Source organism: Stegodyphus dumicola, chromosome 6 (assembly GCF_044657685.1).
Source record: "Stegodyphus dumicola isolate Sdum_Otavi_A_Nest chromosome 6, ASM4465768v1".
Lineage (NCBI taxonomy): Eukaryota > Metazoa > Arthropoda > Arachnida > Araneae > Eresidae > Stegodyphus > Stegodyphus dumicola.
In genome coordinates this window covers 71,135,153-71,163,012 of record NC_140773.1, presented here as the reverse complement: position 1 = coordinate 71,163,012, position 27,860 = coordinate 71,135,153, and the positions used below count along the sequence as shown (strand labels likewise).

General features: G+C 30.0%; 1 protein-coding gene across 9 annotated transcripts in view; it reads right to left on the bottom strand.

The window, feature by feature from the left end:
- LOC118193729 (uncharacterized) overlaps positions 1–27,860 on the bottom strand; it is a 209,490-nt gene that overhangs the window by 48,192 nt on the left and 133,438 nt on the right. For all 9 annotated transcript variants that reach the window (XM_085818509.1, XM_085818513.1, XM_035364855.2 and 6 more), the window contains 3 exons: positions 10,330–10,381; positions 6,044–6,274; positions 2,919–3,805 (listed from right to left, as the gene is read on the bottom strand). In XM_085818509.1, the coding sequence (XP_085674635.1) occupies positions 2,919–3,805; positions 6,044–6,274; positions 10,330–10,381 (1,170 nt within the window). The remainder of the gene's footprint in view (positions 1–2,918; positions 3,806–6,043; positions 6,275–10,329; positions 10,382–27,860) is intronic.

The window sequence follows — 27,860 nt, the reverse complement described above, 5'->3', positions numbered from 1 at the left end:
TCTTTCTTAAAACAAATACTTCGAAAGATATCATGCAATAAATTTATATCAGTTACTCATATCTTGCATAAGTCATGCATAACTCAAAAAAATAGTCATATAACAAAAAAATAGTAAATAATGATTAAAAACAATTACAAATTGTCTGACAACATAAGAATTAAAAAAATGTTCACGTGACCCTCCCTCCAAAAAAAAACTAATAATATTAGTGAAGCACAGAAAAAATGACAGATATGTGAAAGGAGAACTTATAAATGTAAGAAATGCTAATGATGATTTGAATTTCAGAACCAATATTAAGACGATGAACTTCCTAAATTATTGATTAAAAGCATATGATATTTATTTGTTATGTGGAGAAAGGACATGGACTCAATGGACTTAAAAGCAAATGATACTTATTTGTCATTGAAAAAAAAAAAAGAAATTAACTTATTGAACTATTTATTAAACAGAAAAGAAAGAGTTGCTCACATAAATCACAACATTTATAAATTTGATATTAAAATATATATTTTATTCTTTTCCTATCATTAGGAATTAATTCAATCAAAATAATTGTGTTATGCACAATTATTTATACATGGAATAAATATTAATCTCAGGCAAAGAGCAGTTTAGTGTAGCAAATCATTTGAATATTTCTTGCTCTTCATAGAATATATTAACCCATTAGGCACCACATTACCTTTCACTTCAAGGAAATAAACAAAAATGACATTTTTGATGTATTCAAGTTCAATCAGGAGAAAAAAAATTTAAAGGAAAAAAATATTAATTTTTATTAAAGATACAAAATGTTACAAAAACCTAATGCCAGTCAGGTTGCTTTGTGGATACAGTTTTTTTTTTCCTATTTAATTATTTATTTTTATTTATTTATTTATTATTATTTTTTTTTTTTTGAGTACCTTTTGGTCACAGAAGGGAGACAAACTTTATCAAAGTTAATTGGCATAGCTGTGACGGAATTGTCATTCCACTGAAATATTGCAACGCCATGCTCTTTATCAAATGCAATATCATATGTTCCACATTTTGTTTACAGGTATAATAGGACAGGTTCCTAATCTGTTGTTGAAATATATCTACTGATTTTAAGGAACTTCACCACACTTGAAAGATCTTTTACAACATCTTAACCTAGTCCATGATCAGTCAATATCTTTGAAGATTTTCCTGACCACATATCAAAATGAAATAAGTACTCTTCATAGGAACATACAATACCAAACTTTAAAAGTGAAACAAATGGATTTTCCTTTGAGAAACATTTTGCATGAATGTATACTAAAAAAATGTATCATTTTCTCATCTACAAAAAGATATGTTGGGGGGGGGGGGGAAAAAAACTCATATTGCATGAAATTCACATTTAAAATATTTAAACAGAGATGAAGCTTTTGCCAGTTTTTCGGTTTCATACAATGAATTACAATAAACTAAATTTAATTTTTGCTTGATACTAGTACATGGAGAAAGTGTCATTGATGCACATACTGATGGATTCTTTGTCGACAGGCATTACTGATTGTGCAAGAGAACAATTTCTCCAAGCAATTTCTTTTTTTTTAGACGATTCAGAATTTTTTCTATCATTTTTTGATGAATTCTATACATTTTTACATGTTTTAAATGAATCATTACTAAATCTTTTCCACCTCGACCATAATTATTTGATAAAAGTTCTAAAATATCATATTCATCTAATGCATTCATAAATTATAATGCTTCATTCAATACTAAAAACTGCTGTTGTGGATATTTGTTATTTTGGGACAGTTCTTTTGTGGAATCTTTAAAAGAAATTACCTAAGAAAATCTGCATATATTTATAAAGATACTGCTTTGAACTAATGTTCTGTTTTCGTAACATTTTAAAAAATTCATATTTATACCAACAAAGACAAAATAATAACCTTATCTATTGACACTAATATACAATCTAATATTTCTAGAAAACTGGGGTGCCTTATTATTAAAATTATAGGATTGATTGTGCCTTCTATGAGTCAAACCTACTCAAAAATAAAAAATAAAAAAAATAAAATAAAAATCCAAAACAATCAACCATTTTTATAAAAAATTTTAATGTGAAAGAAACATTTAATATTATTTACAACAAATTCAATTTTATTAGCTTATTTTATAAAAACCAGATTGGCAATTAAGTATACATCACATTAATTTTTAACTTTCAGAAGTGATAAAGTACTTTATACTAAAATTTATTTTAAAATTAATTAAGAACCCTTTTATCTAATATTGTATTGCATTTAACCTCAAATATAATGTTTATTACAAAAGTGTGACTTTTGTGTTTTGATTTAAATCTGGGATTTAAAATATAACACAAAACATGACAAATAATTTTTAAGAAAGATGCACTATAGTCTAATAATAACTATATAAAAGCAGATGGTAGAAGAACATTTAAATACATGTAGTAGGTAGTATTATTTAGAAATGAATGCGTGTTTAATTTCTGTAAAAGAAAATTAAGAAATGATTTAGATTTTGAAAACAGATCATTTCAGTCATGCATCAGTTCTAAAGATTTTCCTCAAGGCAGTTAAGTAAAATTAATAATACTAGAACTATCAATAATTAATGAACATCTATTTCAGTTTTTTAAAAAAGGGGGTATATATCCTTTTAATACAGTTTTAACATCAAAGAATAGATGTAAAGTACAAGTTTGCATTAATTCTTACTTTATATGTTAGAATTTCATTAAAAATAGACACAAAGTGCACTGAAGAATAGACATAAAATGCAAGCTTATATTTTAGTTCTAGCATTTAAAGTAAACATAAGATGCAAATTTGTAATAACGTTTATAGCATTACACATTTATATGGTATTTTTGATTAAAGTTATCATAAAAGTTATTAATCTTCCAAATTTATAATTACCTCTTGAGTACTTTTCTCTTCATATTGTTCAGTTTCTTGCTCTTCATCTTCTTCTATCTTACCTTTACGTTTCTTCTTGTCTAAACTACCAATCAAATTAACACCATGTACAGCAGTTTTGAACTTTACTTTGGCTTTTTCAAGACCATATAAATGCTCATCATCATCTAAATCTTCTTGAGATGTTGAAATGTATTCATCGTCTTTGACTTCCACAGTTTCAGATTCTTCCTCAGAACCTTCATAATCCTTAATCTCTCCCACATCCTCATCTTCTTCCTCTTCTACATCTTCAAATTCTTCTTCCTCTGTACCTTCAAGTTCTTCTTTTTGGTCACCTTCCAGTTCTTCTTTTCCTTCTTCCTTTTCTCCAAGTCTGTGCATACGTTTTACAGTTCCAACTTTCTTAAGAGCTTTCTGAAATTTACGTTTGGAAATTTCCTTAGACTTCTCCTCTGCTTTTGTAATTTCATCCTCCTTCTTTAAGTCATGCACTTTAATTTCATCATATTCATCAATTTCTTCATCTTGTTTTAGTTCTACAGCTTCTTTCTGCTTATCGGCAATTTTTTCCTCTTTGAATTCCACAACCTGCTTGTCGGTATCTTTCTTTCCTTTAATTTCCATAGCTTCTTTATCGGCTTCTTTCTTTAATTTAATTTTCTCAGCTTGCTTATCAGTTTCTTTCTTTTCTTTAATTTTCCCAGCCTGCTTATCAGTTTCTTTCTTTTCTTTAATTTTCCCAGCTTGCTTATCATCATATTTCCTTTCTTTAACCTTTAAAGCCTGCTCATCAGAATCTTTCTTTTCTTTATCTTTCAGAGCCTGTTTATCAGCATCTTTCTTTTCTTTAACTTTTACAGTCTTTTTCATGCCTTTGGATTCTCCTAGTCCAATTAAAGAATTGTAATTATTTTATTCAATTCAGGACATATATATACATAAATATGAAAAAAGAATGAATACAGTTCAAAATCTAATTCAATTATGCACTAAAAGCAGCAACAAATGGTGATAATAATGCAAAATAAAATAAATAAATACATATAAAATTCATCCCTTATTCAGTTTGGAAAAACACATGTAAAAACTAAAAACCAGAAGTACACTAACAAACTGGAAAAAAAAAAGGGGGGACAAAGCATGTCAAAACCAAAAATGAAATAAGAAATTTACATCTTTCACTGTATCATCATCAGGAGGTTGGTACAATGAAAGAAGAAAATAAATCAGCCTGAAATAAACCAACAAAAAAGAAAATAAAGCAACAAAAACACAAAGTTTAAAACTTAAAATAAGTTCATAAAAACAATTAAAGCAATTTGTATCTTTAGCAGTCCAACCCCTACAGGCTGAAGTAAGCAGTGTCAATAATTGCAAAATTATAATATCAAAAACATTAACAAATTTTTAAATTATTATTTTGAGTTGACCAAGTCCAAAAAACAAAACATGCAAATATAAGCAATCCAATAAATGAAAAAAATAAAAAATATATATATAAATTTTGAATCAATACAGGTCGGATTAAAGCTTTTAAAATTTTTTTCATAGCAACAAAATCATAAACAAGCAAAAAAGCTTTAAAAAATCTAACAACGTTAATTTCAGTTTAAAGTCCCAAAAACATCTAGAATAGAAGTAATTCAACATATGAAAATATGAACTAAAATTACAAAAAAATTCAATTAAAAAAAAAAAAAAAAAAAAAAAGAAAAAAGAAAAAAAAGAAAGACAGAAAGAAAGAAAGAAAAGAAAGAGAAGAGCTAATTTTTTAAATTTGTAACATTATAGGAACAAAAGTTTTGAAATGAAAAAATATATTCATTCTCTTTGACAGCAAAATACCTTTGCCTATAATAGGATAAGTAAGTGATTTAGCTAAATTACAAATTTTAAACTGATAAATAATAAATATAAAAAGGGGGGAACCCTCCATTGCAACATTAAATACACTAGAAAAAGGTTCTAATTAAGGCTTCTAACTGTGTTAATCAGAGCCTGTTGAACAATAATTAACATTTATTGTGAATGACATTAAATAGTGCTTAATATGCCTTATGTGTTGAGCAAACTCTGGCTAAGATAGTAGTAATATGCAAAAATTTACCTCCAACAGCTTATATTTTTAGCTCCGAAAAGTCAATAAATACTCTAACGTGTTGTAAGCATTAAACTTGGTTTTAGACTGACTGATTGAAGACTGAAAACCATAAACAAGAAGTACTAATTTTAAATAAATTTCCCCATGCAGAAAATGAGAGAATTTGGAGAGGAAAAAGTGCAGTGAAGTGCTCACATGGGAAGGAAAGCAATGATTTCCATGGTGCATATACAATAATTTCCATAGTGCACACCCTTTTTTAATTCTGACTGGTTGTCATAAAGCTTTGAGCACCAAATACTAGTGATTTTTGAAGAGCTTCTATGAATTATATGTAACTGAGTTAGTTTCTTTAATTGTTTAACATTATGCGCTCTGCTGAATACAAATATACCCTAACGACTAGAATTACAAAATTAGATTGCAACAATTTTGCATTCTCTTCTCAGTAACCCACGAAAGACATCTGAGACTTCCAAATTTCACCAAAAGAAACCTTTTCTTAGCCCTCAGCATACTGTAAATGAAATTCATTTGCCAATTGAAAGGACAAAGGCACAATTCAAAAACAAAAAAACTATAGGAATTACAACCAGATATCTGTAAACAATTTATATCATTTAAGGTTACCCTAAGCGGCAGGTCAGATGTTGCTTAGTTGCATGACTGTTTGTAAGAATCTTTGGAGTTAGGAGAAGATTAAAATTACTGGTCCAGAGTCTTCCATTAATATATATATATATATATATTAATATATATATATATATATTAATAGATATATATATATAAGCTTTATAATTAGAAACAGAGCAAACTGTTGGTCATCTTCTGCTGGTCGAAATTTAAAAAATAAAAATAAATTTAAAAAATGATTTGCTTTCATTTAGGGAGATAAATGCAACTCCATCCTGCTGGCTACACCCATTGATGTGAATAAATAGTTACATTAGCATATTTTTTCCTCAATAATTCTTTCAACTTCAATACAGTGATTAAAAAAAATCACAAATATACAACACACTTTCATCCTCTTCAGGTTTTTTCTTCTTTTTAAAAAACATTTCCATGGCTGTTTTCACTGCAGGTTTCATTTCACTAATTTCACTTAGTTCAGCAGCAGCATGTTTCTTAGAAGCATCAGCTTTCACTTTTCCTGGAATCGTACCTGTTTGCTCTTCAGACTCATCTTTGTCAAAAATACGTGGGAGGATTTCTTCACTTTCAGATTTGAATTCAAATCTTGAAAGCATTCCTGTAATTCACAGTAATATTCTGTTACTTTATTATTATATTTGAAAACAGGTAGCATGATTTTATAGCCATCACTCTGGAATAAAACCAGAATAAATAAAGAAAATTTCCCATAGCAGTTGCATACATACATAAATACATATGTGTATGTATATATACACAGCACAGCACACCACACCACACATTTATCCAAAATTCTAACTTTAATTTACACTATTCCCTTAAGTTACACTTTTAATTTGGTTAGTTCTTTTTTCTATCCTGAGAATAAGAGCATGTTTATAATAAATCTTTCGCACTGAATCATTTAAAAATTAATTTAATCAATCTTTGTCATATGCTTTCTATATAATGTACATGATAATTGTATTTACTGAATGCAAAAGTCTTTTAGCCAACATTAATGTTAAATTTTGCAAACCAAAACCTTATTAATCAATGATAATAAAGGAGAACCACAAATCCACTATTCTTAACCTAGCATTTTTTGTAATCTATGTTCTCTTCTCACATTTGTTTCTATTCTGTTAATATGTCTGCCATTTCTCTTTCCACCTTTTTTGTTGTTGTTACCAACTAGAACTATGTGAAACATAACTTTTAATTTCAGAATAGCAAGAGTGCCCATCTTTGCATTTGTTAATAATTTGTGTTTATGTAATAAATAATGCATAAAAAATATAATGGAATATCCACAACTGCCTCTTTTTAGAACAAAAATCACCAGTAAAAAAATAAACAACATGTTATATGTTACAATGCATAATTTTTATTACATACATATATAGATACATGCATAATAACCACGCACACATATTATATAATTATATACATACATATAATTTTTATTATATATACATACATAGTTCTATATATATACATACTATATATTAATATATGCAAAGAAAAAGGTAAATACATGCAAAGAAATAGAATAAATATTTATAGAAAACAAAGGGAAGAAGTATACATGCTATCTAAGCTTAAGCTATTAGTTTTTCCAAAACATTTTATATTATTGAAATAGTAGACTGAGCATCACAATTATTGAAATAGTATTCTGAGCATCACAATGTATCAAGAAGCATCACAATGTATAACATATACACCAAGAAATAAATTGCTTAATTGCTAAAGCAATTATAATTTGCTTAATTGCTAAAGCAATTATAAGCAGGTGCCAAAAATGCCAAAGAAACATTCCCCCTACCCTAATTTTCATACTGGATAGTTTTCTTTGCTACACACAGAGAAAATTCATGAAATATACAAGATGATCAAATATGCCACATAACTAGCCCAAGTAGTGAGAAAAGAGTCAGAATATTTTTATTTTCTTTTCAACAGGATAAGTGGTCATGTTACAATTGTTCATCATGATACGGCACATGAATCACCACTATTTTCATGTGCTTGGTTTGAAATGTGAAGTTTTTACCAAGATCAACAGCATAAAGAATTTCTTGTAAAAATGTAGGAAACATTGCAAACAAAAATGAATTCTTATATGATGAAGGATTAACACGTTGACTGCCATAGGGGTCACTGGTAGCTGGCACTCGGCTACAGCGCCGTTGGGGCTATAAATTTTTAAATAGTTACCATTGTTAAAATAGTTAAATAGTAACCATTGTTACTATAATGATTTGAAGAATAATAAATTTTAAAAATTTAAATTACAAATCCCAATAATGGTCTGCAGAGCCTTGGGGGGTCACCGGCGACCCCCACCACGAAAAATACATTAAGCATGATTATATAACTTGCTTAATCTTATCTTCTGTAGATAATATTTCAACATAATATACATCACATAGTAAAAATTTCAAGTTGGTGTCATGGGCAAACCACGTAAAATGCGTGCGGCAGTCAACCTGTTAAATGGGACATGCAGTTAGAACGAAGTTAAAAAATTAAATATTCTAGGTTATCATGCTGAATCACATTTAAATGTAAGTAGTACATGTTGATGGAATGAATGGCTCACTCAAGATCTCCTCTTTTATAACTTTCTTTAGGTTTATTGTACTTCTCAGAAGTGACATCCAGACATATGAAAGGTTGAGACGAAGAACTCTGTTGCAACACTATCTAGTGTAGATTTCTAATGCTTCTCTGAATTTGAAACTAATTTTATGCTTTTTTAATTTTGTTTTTATGAGGTTCTTTGGTAACAATTTTGGCTTTGCCTCATTCAGTTTTTGAGTTAAGATGCTCCAAGAAGTAGTTAACCAAAGACATGTGCTGTATTCTTGGAGTTACTGACTGGCAGACAGTTTATAAACATTTTATGATTGGCAATTTCTACCGATAATTTTTTAGATGTCAAACCAATATATTGAGTTTCTGTTTTTGTATTTTCATTGTGAATTGAGTTAATATACGCAGCAAAAATATCTGTTGTGTATCTGATTTGTCTGTATTTAATAATTTTTAATGAATGGGGTTGGAGTTATGGTAAATTTATAACCAAATCCTTTGAAATTGGAACTGATGCATAAGGTAATCGGATAATAAGGGAATGCTCCAGTGAGTTTACTTCTATTTGAATCTTGCATTGGTAGCAACTTAACTTTTTGAGATACAATTGCAGAAGCTTGTCTATCATACAAAATTTTTTATGTGTTGCCAGATGTTTTTTCTTAAGATGAACATGTTAAGAAATTGAATGCCATTATTAGGTTCTCTATTAATCATAAGCTGTAGGTTGGGAAAGTTTTCTGAGATAAATGAAAATAGTGCATTAAATTCATCTTCCGGATGTTTTCATAGGACAAATATATAATCAACATACCTCTACTTAAAAAATTACTTTTTTAATGGGGAGGGGGACTTGGTGAAAACGAAATTTTCCTTATGTTGCAAATTAATTTTAGCCAAAGTGAGTGACATGGATGTTCACATAAGAAAGATCTTGTTATTTATACAGTACACACTTCTCATTATTTTACAGTATAGACTTCCCATTTTATAGCTTGTTGGCCCTACTACCTATAAAACTGTAAATGAAATGGAAAGCTTCATAAATATTAACAATGAATTTGGATGTAGTTCTTAGTTTTCACTAAAATCATTTGAGATGACATTTAATATCGATGGCAAACATAGTAATATCAAAAATGATTATATTTGACAACTGCACATGAAATTTACTTAATATGTTATCCTCTATAAAAGTGAAGCATAGTTTGGCAAGCTTTTATTCAAATTTCTTCAATGGTGAAATTCTAGCAAAACAACATTTACACATCTAGATTTAAACATCCAGTCTGCATCTGAATTCCTCCTTGTTGCACTTGAAAAATACAGCTGCTATCTGTTATGAAAATTTCAATGGATGTGTGAAAGTGCAAAATATAACTTTGAGCAATTTAGCTAGTTTCTCATTCATCTTGTCATATGTATAGTATTTATTCTACAGAAACCAAGAATGTTTACATTTTCCCCATACACAATATATAACTAATAAATATTTGTTTCATGGTCTTCTAATTTAAACATGCTTTAAAGCACATTAAAAGCAGTTTGAAAGTTATCAAATTATAATCACTCACTTTAAAAACCTGAAGATAAAATATTTTACTAAATATAAAATTAGTAATACAACAACCTTGAGTTTGGCATAGATTTAAGTCAAGATCTCAATTGATTTCGAGGGAAAACAGGTGCAGATCCCTCTTTATTAAGAGCAAACAAATCTGCAAGAACAGTCTTGCAGATTTTCTTGCTCCTCATGTAGTAGGACCTGTACCTGTTTGCCCTCGAAATTGATTGAGATCTTGACTTGAATCTATGCCAAACTCAAGGTTGTTATTTTACTAATTTTATGTTTCACTTAGCATGTTTCTGTTCTGCTTTTATTTTACTACATCTCACATTAATGGAGCTAAACTAAAAAACGTAAACAAATGTTAAGAAAACTAACACTCTATTAAAATTTTTAGTACAGAAAATTGAGCAAAGTTGAAAAAATTATTTTTCATTAAAAATAATATATTAATTGAGTACCATAAAAGTAAAGTGAAGATAAAAACATAAAAGGGAAAAATAAAATACCAGCTAGTCCCTCCATTTCAGTTTGATATTTGGATCCAGAATATACACACTCCTAAATTTAAAAAATGGATTCAGACATTACATGATTTAGAGTATAATTCAGAACTTAAGGAACTTAGTTAAATCAGATAACATTACATATGTAAGCATCGCTGAGCAGTGGTAAGTCAGTCCAAGGTTCAAATCCCCCGAACGGGCTGGCTGCATGAGCATTTTCCCCATGTGTAATGTGTAATGTGTATACGAGCCAGCTTCCCTTAGAAAGTCCATCATGAAGGCATCCCTCCTCTTAGGCTAATAGCCCTTGAAGCTTTAATTTCTTATGAAACTTTAATTTTTTACAAATACGAGTTAATTACATTGAAAATATGTTTTCTGGTTGCACAATCAGATAACTCATGACAGCATAAAAATTGATTAATTATATCATTTTCATGAATGAATTAAACAAATGCAATTAATTGTGCTTTTCCCGTAACATATGTTGTTTCGTCTGTTTGTAGAGCACAGTTCGAATTTGCAAGAGTTTTTGTAATATTTTCTTCAATATTTCCAGACATGTCTTTAATGCTGCGATGAATTGTATCATTTGAAAGTGGTATTTTACAAATATCAATATCTTCTGATCCACCAATCATTATTTTTACAATTTTGTGACAAGCTGGTAATATAATTTGTTTAGTGTTCTTCTTTTTTTTATTAGGTTTTAATTTTACTGCAATTAATTCAGCTATTTTATAAGAAGCTATCTCAGCTTTTTGAGACACACTAAGTCATTTTTCGAAAACGTTTACTTGTTTGAATTTTGCAGATAATGATTTTTGAAAGTAGCTTTTGTCTTTTGAAGCAAGTGAAAGATGGTTAGTAAGAAAGTGTCATTGGAGCTTGCTCAGAACCATAGCACTATTTGATAATTTACTACCACAATCCAGACACCCAGGAACAACTATATCATTTTCGATTGTAGATGTAAATCCTCATTTTAAGAAATCATCATATTTCCGAAGAACAATATGTTTTTTGCAGGAGGAAACATCTTTATTTGTACTGGGCATCGGCTCTGCTAACATCATCATTATCACCATTAAGTTTTCTTCTTATTAACCATTTATCAATTTAAGAAGGTTCTTTTAAAGTAAAAATATTTTTTCAAAAAATTATTTAAAATGCTGAACCTTTCAATACCCTTTATTTAAGTTTGAGAACGCAATACTACATAGCATATATTTAAATTCATAAATTCAATCACACAGCAAGCATGTAAATAGTAAACTGAACCAGTATATACGAGGGCAATCCCAAAAAAAAAAAGGTCTCCTATTTTTCGGGAACGTAGAAAAAGTTTTAATACGGTTGTTAGCAACACTGTTGTGGTGCCTTCTCCGCTACCACATACGCATGCAGGTGCTTCGCTCGGATGCTCAGTCTTGTCTTGGCAGCCATTTGAAATGGAACTCCCAATAAACGTTGCCGCCAATTGCGAAGTGTGCGCAGTTATTCGATTTTTGAACGCAAAAAACGTTAAACCGGTTGAAATTCACCACCTATTGACAGAAGTGTATGGACAGTCGTGCATGGATGTTAAAAATGTTTGCAAGTGGTGTAGAGAGTTTACAGCCGGTCGTACTGAAATTCATGACGAAGAAAGGAGTGGGAGGCCGTCAATTGCCGATGAGACAATCACGAAAGTTGAGGAACTCATGCGTAAAGATCGGAGGATCACTCTGGATGCTCTCTGCATTTTGGTTCCAGAGGTTTCCAGAAGCACCATCCACAGGATTTTAAAGGAAAAGTTGCAATATCGGAAGGTGTGTGCAAGATGGGTGCTGCGTATACTGACAGAAGACCACAAACGGCAACAGGTTGATTCTTCCCGCGAATTTCTTTGCCGCTACGGAGACGAAAAGGACAATTTCTTGGACTTGGAAAGATGAGGTTCAACGCTTCCTGAAGGGCATGGCGGCAAGCTGGTATGACATGGGCATTGTAAAACTGCCACAGCGTCTACAAAAATGCATTGACCGAAATGGCGATTATGTTGAAAAATAAAGCAATCTTTAAAGTGATGTAGCAATTATAGAAAATAAACGGTTCTTTGTATATCTAAAAATATAGGAGACCTTTTTTTGGGGATTGCCCTCGTAGTTTTCCTTGGGTTTAATCCAGAACTGTAGTAAAATAATTACAAGCATCATATATATATGTATAATACTTCATAAAAAAATTCATATATATGTATAATACTTCATAAAAAATTCATATACATGTATAATACTTCATAAAAAATTCATATTTTTCAATTATATCAGGTAAAGATATATTAATTACATATTAAAAATAAATTACTTATTAACAATCTACTATGAGATGTATGTTACACTACGCATAATCAAGATTGCCAGATATTAAATACACATATAAAATTATAGGTTTTTTCAGACATTCAATTTTTTTAAATGGCCTCTTATATTATTAGATGTATGTATGCTATGTAGTCTTATATTAGAGATGTATTTTATAAATCTGCATTTATTATATTTTCTTTATTTATTATTCATTTTTCGTTCTACTATTTTAAACAACTACAAGATTATTTAAAACTCTTTTAAACTGACAACTTGTTAAATAAAAATCTCTGAAGGTATACAATTGATTCGAATAAAATAGTTGAATTTTGAATTGGAGCCAACTCCTCGATGGGCAGAGCACACAATCTGGTAAGTTTGACTTCTATGATGGTTTCCATCTATCCACGAAAGGATAAGTTAAATATACCACAAATACCCTTAGTTTATTTCTATAAAACGGTTGAATAATACAGTTCTGGATTTTATTTTTTTTCTTAGAGTATAATTCTTAATTTAAAAAAAAAACTGGCAGTACAAAAAAGTGCCATGGCACAGTGGTCGAGAATCACTGATTTAAATATTAAAAAAGCTAATATTCAGATATTTAAATGTGCATTACTTAACCTTTATATACATTTACTTAACTCTTTCCCTGTTCATATCAGTGTATGTATCATCTACATTTTTTTCTTTACTACACATACTTCTTTCTTTCTAAATATCTATATTCCTAGGACAAAAATAACAAAGACTTGAAATAGAACACATTTGCCTGCATTATTTTTTATTGCTTAATCTGACATTCTATTTTGTAATGTTTATTATTCATGGATATTGTTACGAATTTTGTATTTAGATAGGTAATTTTAGCAGAATTATAATTAAAATCGTTGTATTTTTGTTTAATGTAGCGCAAGACAAATTTTAAGAGAAAGCTATGCCGAAAAAGTAAGAATACAGGGGCATGTGCATTTAACATTGAGTAAATGGGCATCTTGGTAATTTGCATTGAAATTGAATAAATGTAATTGTTCACTATGTTAGCTGTAACCATAATTCCATATTCATATTGCTTTCCAGTAATTTCGAGGAGCAGAAGTACTAGAAATGCCTTGTGGCTGGTTGAAAACTAGTTAAGGCCGAAGAGAAAGCATCTGCTCTCAGTTGCTTAGTTACTGTTGTTGCGAGTTGTTTAATTATGTGTGACTGAAATATCTAAGTTAGCTTTCTCTTTAGATGTGCTTTGCATTGCATTGTATTTCATGTTCTTAGTAGTTTGAAGTGTAACTACTGATTATACTGGAGACGCTTGTACAAATATTTCTGTGGAAAATTCCAGAGTTCTGAAATATTTCTTTTAATAAAAGAATTAATTTTTATTAACCTATTATCGGACTTGTGCATTCAAACTATTACAAACCTGTATGTACACAACAATATGCATTACAAAATATGTATACAGCACACCTATACAGCACACTTAGTTGCTCAGACGTTGCAGTGACATCTCAATGTTGCATTTTCTTGTCATTACATTTGTGAACACGGTACAACGTCACAGAAATGTTGCATTATGATGTGGATGTCATACGGATGTGACATACATGCCGCAGCAAACGTTTAATCTGACCACAAGAAATTCGCAGTCTCCCCCCTGACCTTTCTTGACCTTGCTTACGTAATTCTTCTTTAATGGGAGGTATTCTTGTGTGCTGACCTCCCTCTCCCCCCAATTCATTGCTATGTGTTTCAGTAAACCTTTCTAAATAAATGATTCTTTTATGCTAATATCTTACAATTTTAGTTATTTCTTTTTTATTAAAAATATTAGCAGTTTTAGCATGTTTTTATTGATCTGGTACTTCAAAATCATTGAACTATTCTGTGGTGAATAGATTCACATTCTACCGTATCTAGTGTTATCAAGAAAGACTGACGAAAGAGTTTGTTGTCTGCATAGTGTTTGTTTGCTTTAAGGATTTTTGCGACCATTTTTTTAGTTCTGTTCACCAAACACATCGTCTGTGCTACATTTTCAAGTAAGCACTGTTTATTGTACATTGAAGTGAATGATATCAGTAATAATTAATATGTGATAATAAAAACATAATTTAAATATTATGAACAAAAAGAAATACTGGCAGTAGATTAACTTTTACTTGTATTACAAAGAGTGCGGAAGCAAGAGCCATTATCAAAAGTCATCTTATTTTTGTTTCACTGCTTAGAAATTTTAATTTAGGGAGTCAGGTTTATTTGGTAGATATAATTCACTTTTTGTTGTTTTTAATGTTAAAAGTGACAAAAGAACTGATTTTATGCATTTTACTGCAGTACTTTCAATGTGTTCAGCTATTTTTTGAAATTATTTACAAAATAATTACTTACTTCCATGCGTGGTACTTAGCGTCACATTATAAATTATGCCAAACTTCCATAACCCCGTTTTAGTTATATAGAACACATTTTTTTTTAATTATTATAACTTTACAAATGGTGTATTACTTTAAAACACTGAACTTTCCTACACGTTTCCTATATGTAAATTTCTGAAATTAGTTTTCAAATTTATTTTATCAGATCTTTTGTTTTCACAAATTATGTCACACTTTTATGTATAATATATTTGTAATGTTAAAGTAACCCAATTTCCTTATTAAGATATTTAGTCAGAGAAAAATATTTCCTAGTTTAGGTCAAATTATTTGAATAGTACGAAACATATGAGGGCTGCCTATTTAAGAGAAGGGATGCCTTTGTGGAGGACTTTCTAAGGAAATTAACTCGTATTCACTTTATATATTAAGAAAAACATAAAAATCTGTGCAAAAGTATTTGTTAATTAAAGGATCAAGAGAATATATTTATGGTATTAATTTTTTAAATAGATACATAAATTATTTAAATGATAACAATATAAAAATAAGGAAATTACATTTCATCGTTACTTATATATGAAGAAAGTTAAAATTTCACTTGTGACAAAAGAGTATAAATTAATATTAATTTGTCTCTAAAAGTACAAGTTACTTCATGTTATAAAGAAACCGAATTTCAAATTGTATTTTAAGAAAATTTAACCTATTACAGACGATTTTATAAATGGAATGAAAATTACTATAAATCGAAATTTTAAGTTTCAAGGATAAACTTTTTATTTTGAAATTATAATTTGAAATTATAATTTTATTTTAAATTAATATATTTCACTTCTGCAAACATGATGTTTTATTTTGTTATTATAAACTTAAAAATTACATCTAACCCTCTAATTAGGTCTAATTGAATTAGGTAAGCTTATCACATATAGTTCTGCTTTAATGTATCATTTGCAGAAATAGTAGACATTGAAAATGTACTTATTTCTGCAATCGTATTAAGAAAGCTTAGAAAAATTAAGAAAGGAATCTTTCACAAAGTAATTTAAAAATTTCATTGTGATAACTTGGAAATTCGCATATTATAAAACACTGAAGAATTAAAGAAAAGTCTTTGCCAAAAAGGGAAAGAAAAACTGATTTTAAGGTAAAATATAACTTCATGGAACTCATTTTTATTGGCACGGAGCTCAGTTCTTTGCCTCATTTAAATGAGCAAATAAATTTGTTTGGAAATTTTATAACAGAAAGCCAATTCCTGGAGAGTCAATCGAAGGTTCTGAAAACTCTCTATAATTGCGTTGCATTATACTGTGGGACAAACAAATATTTCTTTCAATGTAAGAGAAGTTTTATATTTTCATTATTTTTTTTATTTTAACAAAAGTTGTAAAGTTATTCTTACAAAATTAAGTAGTGGACTTACTTTTATTACTTTTACTTGTATTTTCATAAATTACTTTTATTTTCATTAATACAGCCAATTTCAATTTGAACTTAAATAACTGAAATTCAGTTTTAATTGCGTAGTTTCTAAAATGAAAGTCATAAACGTGTTTTTATATTTCATTTTACATTGCATTTTCAATTTTTTATATTAAAGAAATCAAATAATCTATTTCTCTTCAGTTAAAAGTATACTAAGGAAACTGTTTCTTTAATTCTCATCTAGTAAAAAACTATAACATCATAGCTAAAACATGTATTGATGCCTTTCTGACATCTTAACAGTTTGAAATCATTTCTGATTTCAATAAAGAAATTAAATGAAAACTTTAAAGAAAATCCAGTTTAAAGAAAAATGAAGTACTTCAAAGAAAGTAAAGCATCAGGGCCTTATCATCAGATTTTAATATCTGAAAGTAATCTCATAATTGCTTCTCCTAAACATTTTTATTTCGTTCCAAATTCTTATTTATACAGTATATGTGCAACTTTACTTTCAAATGCCTGATTTACCCCAAAATGGTACGGCTCTGTGTTGTACAGATTCATTTAGATTAAATTAATAACATTTTGAAAGTATGAATTGTAAAATATATCTTCATATTATTTAATTTAAATAAAAAACTGAATCGTGTTTATATTAAAGGAGCAGGATAGCAAGAATGCCTATATCTCATGTTACTTCATATTTACTTCAAAACACATTTTCCGAATCCTCATCATTGCTCTGAAAAATCATATTAAAATCATTCCAAATGCCCTTATTTCATTGTATGTTTGCAGAAATTTGTGGATAGCAAAAAAATCTTCATTGATTTTTCTCGCGCTTCTATAAAGTGCATGCATCTCTGATATTATTCTCGTCAATAATCGCTTCATTCTTAATAATAATTTTTAAACTTATTTTCAATTATTATATATTAATTATTACTGCTATCATTCAAGTCAGTATACAGTAAGAGTTTACTCTCCATATGTATTGATTAAATAAAGGAACTTGTGAACTTTAATGGATGAAGGGAAAAATATTTCTGTTTTGAAAGAGGGGGGAAGAAAGTGTTAAATTAAGAAATAAAATTTAATTTTTAATAAGTTATAATAAGAACTCAGATTTTTAATACAATTTAGGAATTTTGGAAAAATATGAACTGTTTTTAAATATTAAATTCTAAAGAATGAAAGCAAAATTATGTAGCTTCTGGACAGCTTATACTCAAAAGCATTAGCAATGACCATATGATCACTTTTGCATCATATATATTGTAATATGTTCTGCATTTTCTGTACACTCTAGTTTACAGTTATATAACCTTAATACGGTGAGCTGCAACCTCAGTAAGATGAGGAAATTTCAAATGATTATATTGGATATTTTCAATTATTTAAAAATTTCGAATATTACGGAAGTATTTTAATACCTTGAAAAGTATAACACCTCACTGGATCATTAAAACATTGTAGTAGTTACTTGTTCTCTAAAATAGGAGTTCATCGCTCTAAACATTTAGAAAGTAATTCAGTGTTGCGTGACATCCATTTACATCTTTAGTGATATTATATTCATGGCACTTTATTATACTGCATTCATGTCACTCTATGGCTTTATATTAAAGTCAAAATGAGTTGTTACATGAATGTCACAGTATGACTTCACATCAGTATCACAATGTAATTTCACGACAACGTTGCAGCACGACTACATAGCCATGTCACAGTGTTAATGCGTATAGCATGTCATAACGTGACTTCACATCTACTTTGTAGTGTAACGTCGCAAAAAGCAGACATTAAGCCATTCCTACAATGCTACTGCGACATTGAGGTCATCACAATGCGACACATTTGCCATGTTGCAGCGGCATGCCGTGCTGTTGAGGAATATCTAAATAGATTTTTTCCTTTCATTAACACTCAGAAGATGGGTGACTAAAATATAGTCCAGAGTTGCAGAGTCTCAAAAAGATGGCTGTGGCCGAAATTTTGGCCGGAGAAATTCTCCCTCCACCCCCACCCTTCAGGGTGCGGAGATAGGCATTGTACGATGACCTTCTCACCTCACAACTATGGGATTTAGTAAATTCCACTTCATTTTCCCTCACCAGTGGAATGTTCGCTCAGTGCAAAAACTTTCAGTTGTGTGTCGCACAATTCACTTGCTCTCTAGAATTCTACACAAATAACCTAATCATACTGATATGCATATACATTAGGTATATACATATGTAAAAGGGGTATGTGTGCATATTCAGCACAAATGCGAATCTGTAACATGTGCGTATGCTGATTGTATGTAATTACAAACATTATTTTCGAGTATAAATCAAAAGTTTCAATCAATATATGTAATTCTAAACTACATCCAGTTTGAAAAAAAAAAAAAAAAAAAAATGATTAGAGTATGTCCTGATTACTGATTTTAGGCATACCTAGGAGGTATTTGTTACTAAGGTGCATTTTCATTATAACACAAGTGTTCGTAAAAGTTAATATTCCGCTATTCGACAATTACTTTAGCTATGAAATCTCAACTTCATATATATTTCCCTAGTTTAGGGAAAAGGGACAGCAGAAAAGAGAAAAAATTCCTTTGTAATCCCTAATCTCTTATCTGAAAATTAACAAAGGTGACCCCTAAAGGAAAGGTTTCAAATCAGTGGTAGTTTCCTTTACAGTGGCAACTAAAAGGGGATGAAAATACATTCCAATTACTCGTCCTTTTATGTGAAACCCTTCCAAACTTTGCAGTCTTTAAAAAGGTTAATGCATGTATAAAACATTAGGAATTATAATACCAGATAATACTAATAAAGGTGATAATCTACACAAATGCATGTGTAATCTATCCTAATCAATACATTATCAGCTTAGACATGGATTTCCTCTATATTAAGCTGTTTATTCAGGATACAAAACACAGATAAATAAAACTGTAACAATATCTTAAACTACAGTCTTATATAATTACATACATTGACACTTGCAATTGGACATAATTAGTTCCGACATCAAATGTATAACACAGTACAAATTCCAAGACCTGGAATTGCCAGCACTTCAACAATTACCGATTTCAGAAATTTCTGGATTTTAGATCACCAGTTAAAATCTGGTATGATGATATGAAAATATAAAATTAAAGTATGAAATAATTGTGAAGTAATGAAACATTTATGACCTTAAGATAGAGGTCTTCAACTTGTGGCCCCTCAAGCCTTTGGATAAGTTAAAAACAAAACTGTCAATGCAACTGTCTCAGATTCTTTGTTTTTCTTGAATTTTCCCTATACAGAAGTTAACGAGATGTTTGAGATTTATCTCACCCAACTCTGATGAGTGTCAATAATTTTAAGCCCCCCACTGTGTTGACCTTCTTGATTAAGATAAACATAAAAGAAACTACGCCCCAGAGTCTTCCGATACCATCACAGGCAATCCTGTTCAAAAGTATAGAGGATGGAGAGAGGAAAAAAATGGCTTCTTCCAGTGATGTAATCAGTTGGCAAAGAAAAGATTGATATAAACATTGTGACTGGTTGGTGATGGGCAGTTTGTTAAGTTGATTTTAGCTACATTTACTCATAACTCTTACAATTCTGAAATTCATAAGTATTGTGTGAAAAAGTGTCTAATGGCAATCCTTGATAACAAAATAAGAAAAGTTGAAGAAAAATGCAATTTTTTAAAGAAAATTGGTCATTTTTTTACTTTTTCACTGAGCACAAGCATATAGCAGTTTCTCTTATTCGCAATGAGAGTGTAGCTGTAATGAAAGAACATAAGATGAAAAGGCACTATGATACTAAGCATAGTGGAAAATATTCTGTATTGGAAGGATATTTTCAAAGCAACAGTCTTTTTCGTTCAGAGCAAATAAGGAGACTGAAAGTAGAATAATTGTTTGCGTTAGCTAAATGATAGCAGAAAAAAATTGCTAAACATGATAACCTTTCGCTGATGGACAGTTTGTAAGAGAATGCCTTCAGTATGCAGTTGATGCACTTTGTCTGTCACAAACTCAGCTATTTCAAACATTAGCTTGTCCGGTGTTACAGTAGCAAAGGTGAGTGTGGCAGCAGATGTACACAATGAATTAAAATTCACCTGTAAGAACTTTTGCAGTTTATTCTGTAGTGATGGATAAATCAATGGATGCAAAGCAGCCATCCTTATTTGTGCTGTTGATAGAAACTTCACAATTGTAGAAGAATTTGCCAGTGTTGTTGCACTTACAGGTAAAAAACAAAGATCAGATTTGTATACAAGGTCTAAGAAAACCCTTGGCTAAACATGAGATAGACTTAAGCAATATATCTGCCATAACCACAGATGGTACTCCTTTTATGACCAGACAGAAAATGGGAATGATAACATTATTCAAATGTGAAGCAAAGACATGTGGAAATATAACTGTGACGGCTTTCCAATGTATCATCTACCAAATAAAAAAAATAAAAAAAATGTGCATGGTCCTTCTTAAAATTTCAGCAAATGATAGCTGTTATTGCAAAAGTGGTTAATTTCATCAGATCCAAAGAACTTAATCTCAGGTAGTTTCAACAGTTCTTAAGTGATCTGGAAGCTGAACATAATGACATTGTATATTATGCAAAAGTACACTGGTCAAGCCAAGAAAAGACGCTTTAGAACCTATTTTCCTACAAAGATGAAGTTTAAAAATTCATGGAATCTATACGGAAATCCATCTGTGAGTTCCATCATGAGAAGTAGTTAAAAAATTTTGCATTTACTGGTCATCTCAATGATCTGAATAACCACTTACTAGGGAAAGATCTACTTGTTCATAACAATTATGACTCCATGAAGGCTGTTGAGACAAAATTAATTCTATGATAAAGTCAACTGCTAAGTAAGAATTCCATTCACTTTCTAAACTTGAAGGAGTTAGTGAATAAAACAACTCAGATGACTATGCACAGCACAGTTCAAATCTGAGAATGAAATTCAAAAGCAGATTTTCTGCAGTCTGTGATAATGAAATTTTCGTGAGAATGTTCTCCTCACTCTTCTCAGTAGACTTTGAAAATGTTCCACCTAAACTTCAATTAGAATTTTTATATTTTCAGTGTGACTCTGCAGTAAAATGCAAGTTTCTGGAAAATCCTACATTGATTGGTTGAATTTAATTCTATGTACATGCTTGAAAACAAGTATCCAAGAATATGTAAACATGCATTGTTCATGTCAACTATCTTTGGTAGTATGTGAATAGGTGTTCAGTTAATTGAAGAATATAAAATCAAAAACAAGAACACATCTGACAGATTAACATTCAGAAAATACTTCATGAATCATAACACATAGATTCTACTAAATATTGAAGCTTCAAAAAAGCAAAAACAATGCTCAATTTCTCATTAAGACTACAGTGACTTCCATCCACCAGTAATGCGATGTTTTTTTGGTCAGTGGATTTTTCAACATCATTATGTACTATACATCATATCACTTTCATAATTAAAAAAAAAGTACAAAATATATTGATTCAACTTCTATTAAACTTTTTTTTTTAATAAAAAACACAGAATCTTAGATTAATCTATTGTATTAATTGGTAATCCTATCTTTCTCCATAAAATTAATCTTAGTCTTGTAAACATCCCTCTGTTTTATAAATTTTCTGCATATGCTACTTTGACAGACATGTGGCCCATGGATCTTTATGAATTTATTGATGTGGCCCTAAGGCACAAAGCACTGAAACCCCTAACTTAAAGAAATCAAAATTTACAAAAAATATTCAATATTTATTTGTTTCATTAAACATTTCTTTCAATGTAAGTTGTTAAATCTGTTTCATTTTTTTATACTATTACTTTAATTTTATAGACAGATATAACTTCTTGGTCAGATGCAAAGTTTTATTGATAAATTCTATAATTGCCATGTGGAAAATTCCACTAAACTATCAATCCAGATCTTTTAATTTTCAACTTTCAACAACCTCCTCAGCATTTTCTTAGGTTGACTTCTCAGTAGCAATATTTTCTAAATTAAAAAAAAAAAAATATTAAGATTTTACCATCTGTGAGTTTATTTAGTTAGTGGGATATTGTCACTGCAATGCAAAATTTGAGTTACATTATCTTTATATATTATCACTTCTCCACATTTCTCTGCAAATCCTTTTAATTGAAAAAAATTGTCTTTTTCTTGTGATATTTCTATATTGCAAGCAAAAGGCAAACATTCCAAGTTTATGACCATCAGCATCACTACCTCAAAATATAGAACCCTGCCACAAATTTTGCCTAGCATTTTTTAAAATTATCAACAGACCTTTCAATGCTCCACACAGCAAATTTCATGTTAAAATATTTCAAAAACTCTTGGATGGTCTCGCTCCTGTTAAAAAAGTTTAGCAGAGTTTTAAAATGACCATTTTCTGAGGAGAATGCTGAGGTACTTTGGGGCGTATATTGCCAGAAAAGACCAGTTTCATCAGTATTATAAAGTTTCACTGTGAATGAGTTCTATGAATTAATTTGCAAACTGTTAAGCTGCTTCAGTATCAGCTGAAGCCTTTTTGGCTGGAATTCTTAACTGCCTCATATCGCAGCAATTTTTTAATTTAAATCCAGAAATATTCTGGTTTGAGACATTAGCATTGGGCCCATCAATAGCATGCACTCACTGAAACGCTGCCTCACATTTAATCATCATTTTGTCATGATTGTAATTGTGAGTGGGGTATCAAAATTCAAAAAGTTTTTCCAGTTTTTTTCCCCCTAAATATTGCATTCTGCTGACTATGCATGTGGCATTGGAGAGTTTATAGTTTGAGTTTTTATAGTTTAAGACAGATATAGCTTAAACCATTACTTGAATTAATTATATTTTTTATTTGATTGATATTTAAATGTGGTATAACTTTGCAGAACCTGTTGCAATTCTAAAATCAAAAATCTTTTTAACATAATCAATAATTCTTATTTTAATAAAATAGCTGAAATAGTTATAGTCTTGGAAATAATAAACTATATCAAATTAGAAAATTAAGGAACAGCACAATTTGCTATGTGAACTCAACAACTTAAGTCCTTCACAATCTAATTCGTTCTCCCTTTCTGGCTGCTACATCCACCTCCAAAAACAGTATTAAGCAGCATCCTACTCCAAAGAAATTTGTTTGGATTTCACAAATAATTTTGATCTCAACATACAAGTACTCAAAGGCCAAAAGTGCAGTCATCTCTAATATCAATAAACTGTCGATCAATATATTATTATGGGGGCCATGCTGTGATTACCTAGCCAACAGGTGACATACAGGAATCTGTTAGTACGTGGCATACAGTGTGAAAGTAACATACAGGAATCTCAATAAGTCAGGAGAAATTTTTCCTGAGTATTACATTCTCTATTCCTAGACTACCCCCCCCCTCGAAAAACGGTCCTGACATTTGGATATTAGATCATTCCAGATTTTGGACTTTGTATTGTATAATAAAATGGTCCTAAAAGAATAGGCTTACAATTCAATATTTAAAAGTTTTATATTTAAAGAGTAAGATTATAACTAAAAATATTAAGTTTTACAGATAAAACACAATTAAAATTTTATTTACAATTGTGTAACTTAAAAATCTAATTATTTCTAAACATAAAATATACAAGGTGTGACCAAAAAAAAAAAAGAAGAAGAAGAAGAAGACAAGTCTGATAAATCATTGTACTTACAGAATCAGTTCTCTGTGACATTATCACCTTAAAAAATAGTTCCCTTTAGCATTCACACACTTCTGCATTTAGTGCTGTCATTGCTGGTAATGGTTCTGGAACGAGGTTTCTGGAAGGCCCTTCAGGAGATTTTCTGTTTTTGCCTGAACCTCTTTAGCTGAGGTAAAATGAGTTCCCTTTAAGTAAGATTTAACTTAAGGAAATAAAAAAAGTTGCATGGAAACAAATCAGGTGAATAAGGAGGATGCTCAATCCCAGTAATGTTTTTACTGGTCAGAAACTGCTTGGCAGATAGGGCCGTGTGAGCGGGTGCACTGTCCTGGTTCAACAGCCATCCATCATTCCCAAACTGTGGTCAATTATTTTTTTTTCTAATTTTTTCACAAAGTCTTTTTAGTACTTCAAATAAGTAATTTTGATTAACAGTCTGACCACTGGGAACCCACTTCAATCATAATGAACGTGATGGGCACCCAAGGAGATGTTCATCAGCTACCACACAGTTGCTTCCCTCTGAAAACCACTTATGCCATTCAAACACATGTGCATGAGACAAAATTTCATCTCCATAAGCCTTGGTTAACATTTGAAATGTTTCCTCCATGGCTGATTTCTTAAGTTTCACAAGAAACTTGATGATGATTAGCTGTTAAGTTTTTACATTAGACATTTTACCGGCAGAATGCAGTTGCACGTGTTCACTGAACAACGTAGTACTCCTCCACTGGCGTGGTCGGTTAAGTCAAAACTGGCTGCGTGGATAGAGGAGATGTGTGGCATGATGTCATTCATTAAACAGTTGTTGCTAACTCCACTCTGTTTTCAAGCTACACACTTAATCTTTTTTTTTTTTTTTTTTTTTGTCACACCTTGTACATCTACAGATATCCATTCAAATCAATTTATGAATTTCCCAGCAACATTGCTAATACAGATATACATTTCAGTCAAAATGGCCCTAAATTTTTTTGCCTATGAGAAGGGTTGCCTTTATGGAAGATTTCTAAGGAGAATTGCCAATATTTGAAACATGCTTGGGGAAAATGAAACAATTAGCCCATTCTATCACAGGGAATAGAAAGTATTTTTAGGTACTCTCAGCTACTGGCTGATCTAAATACCTTTGCACAAAGTTTACATACCGAAATTTCTGTAATAGTTACAATAACAAAATATAATATAGCAAAACTTCAAGATATAATATTTGATTTAACTAAACAGTACTTGAAAAAAGTAATTTGGTTCTTCAAGGAACAGGTGGTAAAAATTTGAAATTTCAGATTACAAAAAGCAGTATTTTTCACATGTGATTAAAAAGTGTATAAGCCTTGAACCTGAAATACTAATAAAGAGTAAATAAGTAAGATGTTAGATTTAAAAACAGAATCAAAAATCCCCATTAAAAAAATAAAAAATTATGAAACATGCTTAAATTTCCATTAAAGAATGCAAGAGGGAAATTAAACAGTAAGATTTAAAACAGCAAAGCTAAAAAAAAAAAAAAAAAAAAAAAAAAAAAATCCAAATCAAAGTTTTCATATTAACTTTATAACTTTGGATCTTCATTGAAATTTTGTAACTGATTCAAATTCTCTAAGTTTTCTGCATGATTTCATGAATGCAAAATGCAAACGCATAAATCTGTTTTTCTATTTTTAATTCAACAGCAATAACATGCTTAAAACTGAGATAAAATTAAATTTATATAGGTATAAGTTTAAGAATATAATAAATTCATAGACACTGGTAGGACTATAAATATCTAGCTTAAATATCCATATGCCAAAGCTTATTTAAAAGTAAAGGTATACATTTTCAAATTTTAATAATTGTAAATATATGGAAAATTACATAATTTGAATATAATTATAATGTTGCCTTTAATCTGTAAATGCTGATCTGAAAAATGATACTGAGGCTGACCTTTCCCAGTTTTATTTAAATTTGATAAACTTTTTTAAGCATACTGAAGATGATCTCTGCTCATTTCAGAGTACTTTCTTGTTAAAGTGGCCAGCATGCTTTGTTGCCAAAACTGCTACCTGTCCAATTTGTAATGTGGAAATTTCAAATGTCACCCATTTCAGAATAAGTCTTCCCTTGATTATATTTTTAAAAAGTTTATCTATGAAGTTATGTAGAATTCAGTTATTTCCAAACATAGAAATATAGGCAGTAAAATAAATTTTTTAAAATTTTTATTAGGGAATCCACATTAAGCTCAAAGAGCTTGTCATTAATATTGTAAATTTCTGAAACTATATGAATCCATTTCATTACAATGTTGATTTTGTGCACTGGCATAGTTTTGTTTATTTACAATGAGCATAGTTTTATTTATTAACCCTCTAAGCGGCAAGGTCGTATATATATCGCCTAAAATATTTTTTGTGTTATAATGTATATATATGTGCATATTAAAATATGTCAAAGAAATTAGGGCAATATATCAAAATTACACAAATTCAGGTATGAAATACCAGGAGATTTTTTTACATTAAAATCAAAAAAATAATTTGTTCTCATAGTAGATTTGGGAAATTTATACTTTCTTAGCAAAAACCCTGGTTGCTCAGAGGGTTAATAACATTGGGTATAGTTTTATTTATTTATTTATTTATACAAGTTTTAAATTAAGGATAATAATTTTAGAATATTTTTGTGTATTTAGGTCCATATGTAGTCATGTATTTTATATATAGGTGCTTATTTCTTGCAGAGTACCTAGAATTTACGATTCTGAACCCAACACTTCTTACACTATGAAAAAAGCTCAAGTAAAATTATAGATAAATGCAGAAACTCTCCTGAGAGGCCTCGGCTACATTTTTTACTGTCATGTTGACAATGGCAATTTATTTCCAATCTAGCAACTTTTTGGAAGTTTCAGAAAAACATATTTTTGAATCTGTATGTGCAATTTTCCCTGATGTTTACAGAAGCCCTACCCCCACAGCTAGTTTCTCAATGTAATAGGTGATTGGTCACAATGACTAGAACCAGCATTCATATGGAGGTCTGTTCAAGCAAAGAAGACTTGTCATGACACTCTTAAATTTGACTCGGGCTGTGTATATCACTCTGTATGCCATTACTTAGATACAAACCAGTGGTTAGATATTCCAACTTTTTGTTTGTACGGCTATGAGTCACTTTCTTGAGGAGCCTGTCGACTGGAACACTGAAGCTTCCAGAAGGCCTCGTAATACCATATAAATACAGCTTTGATAGTCAGGACCAATAAGTAGTCAGTCAGATCTGAATCATATCTAAATGATTTAAGAGAGACTATGGATAAAAAAGAATTAGATGATTTTCATTTTCAAGTATACTTTATAAGTAATATCAGCAAGATATGATATTTCTTGTGCGTTAACGAGGGTTTGCTCAATTTCTGTGCCCTCCTTGCATTACTCACAACTGCAATAGTTTCCAAAAATTAACGAAAAATTGCAAAAATAGCAATAACTCTTTCAAAAATAAGCCTATCCATATAAAATTTAAATATGTTGTCAAATAAGAGTTGTTGATCAAAACTGCAGCATGCAAATTAGTGGCGCTGTAGTCAGAATGCATCATCTGCAAGCAGCATAAAATTGCATGTTTGAGAGAAAGCCTGTAATACTGTGTAATTAGCTGTGATACTGAGGTAAGAAATCTG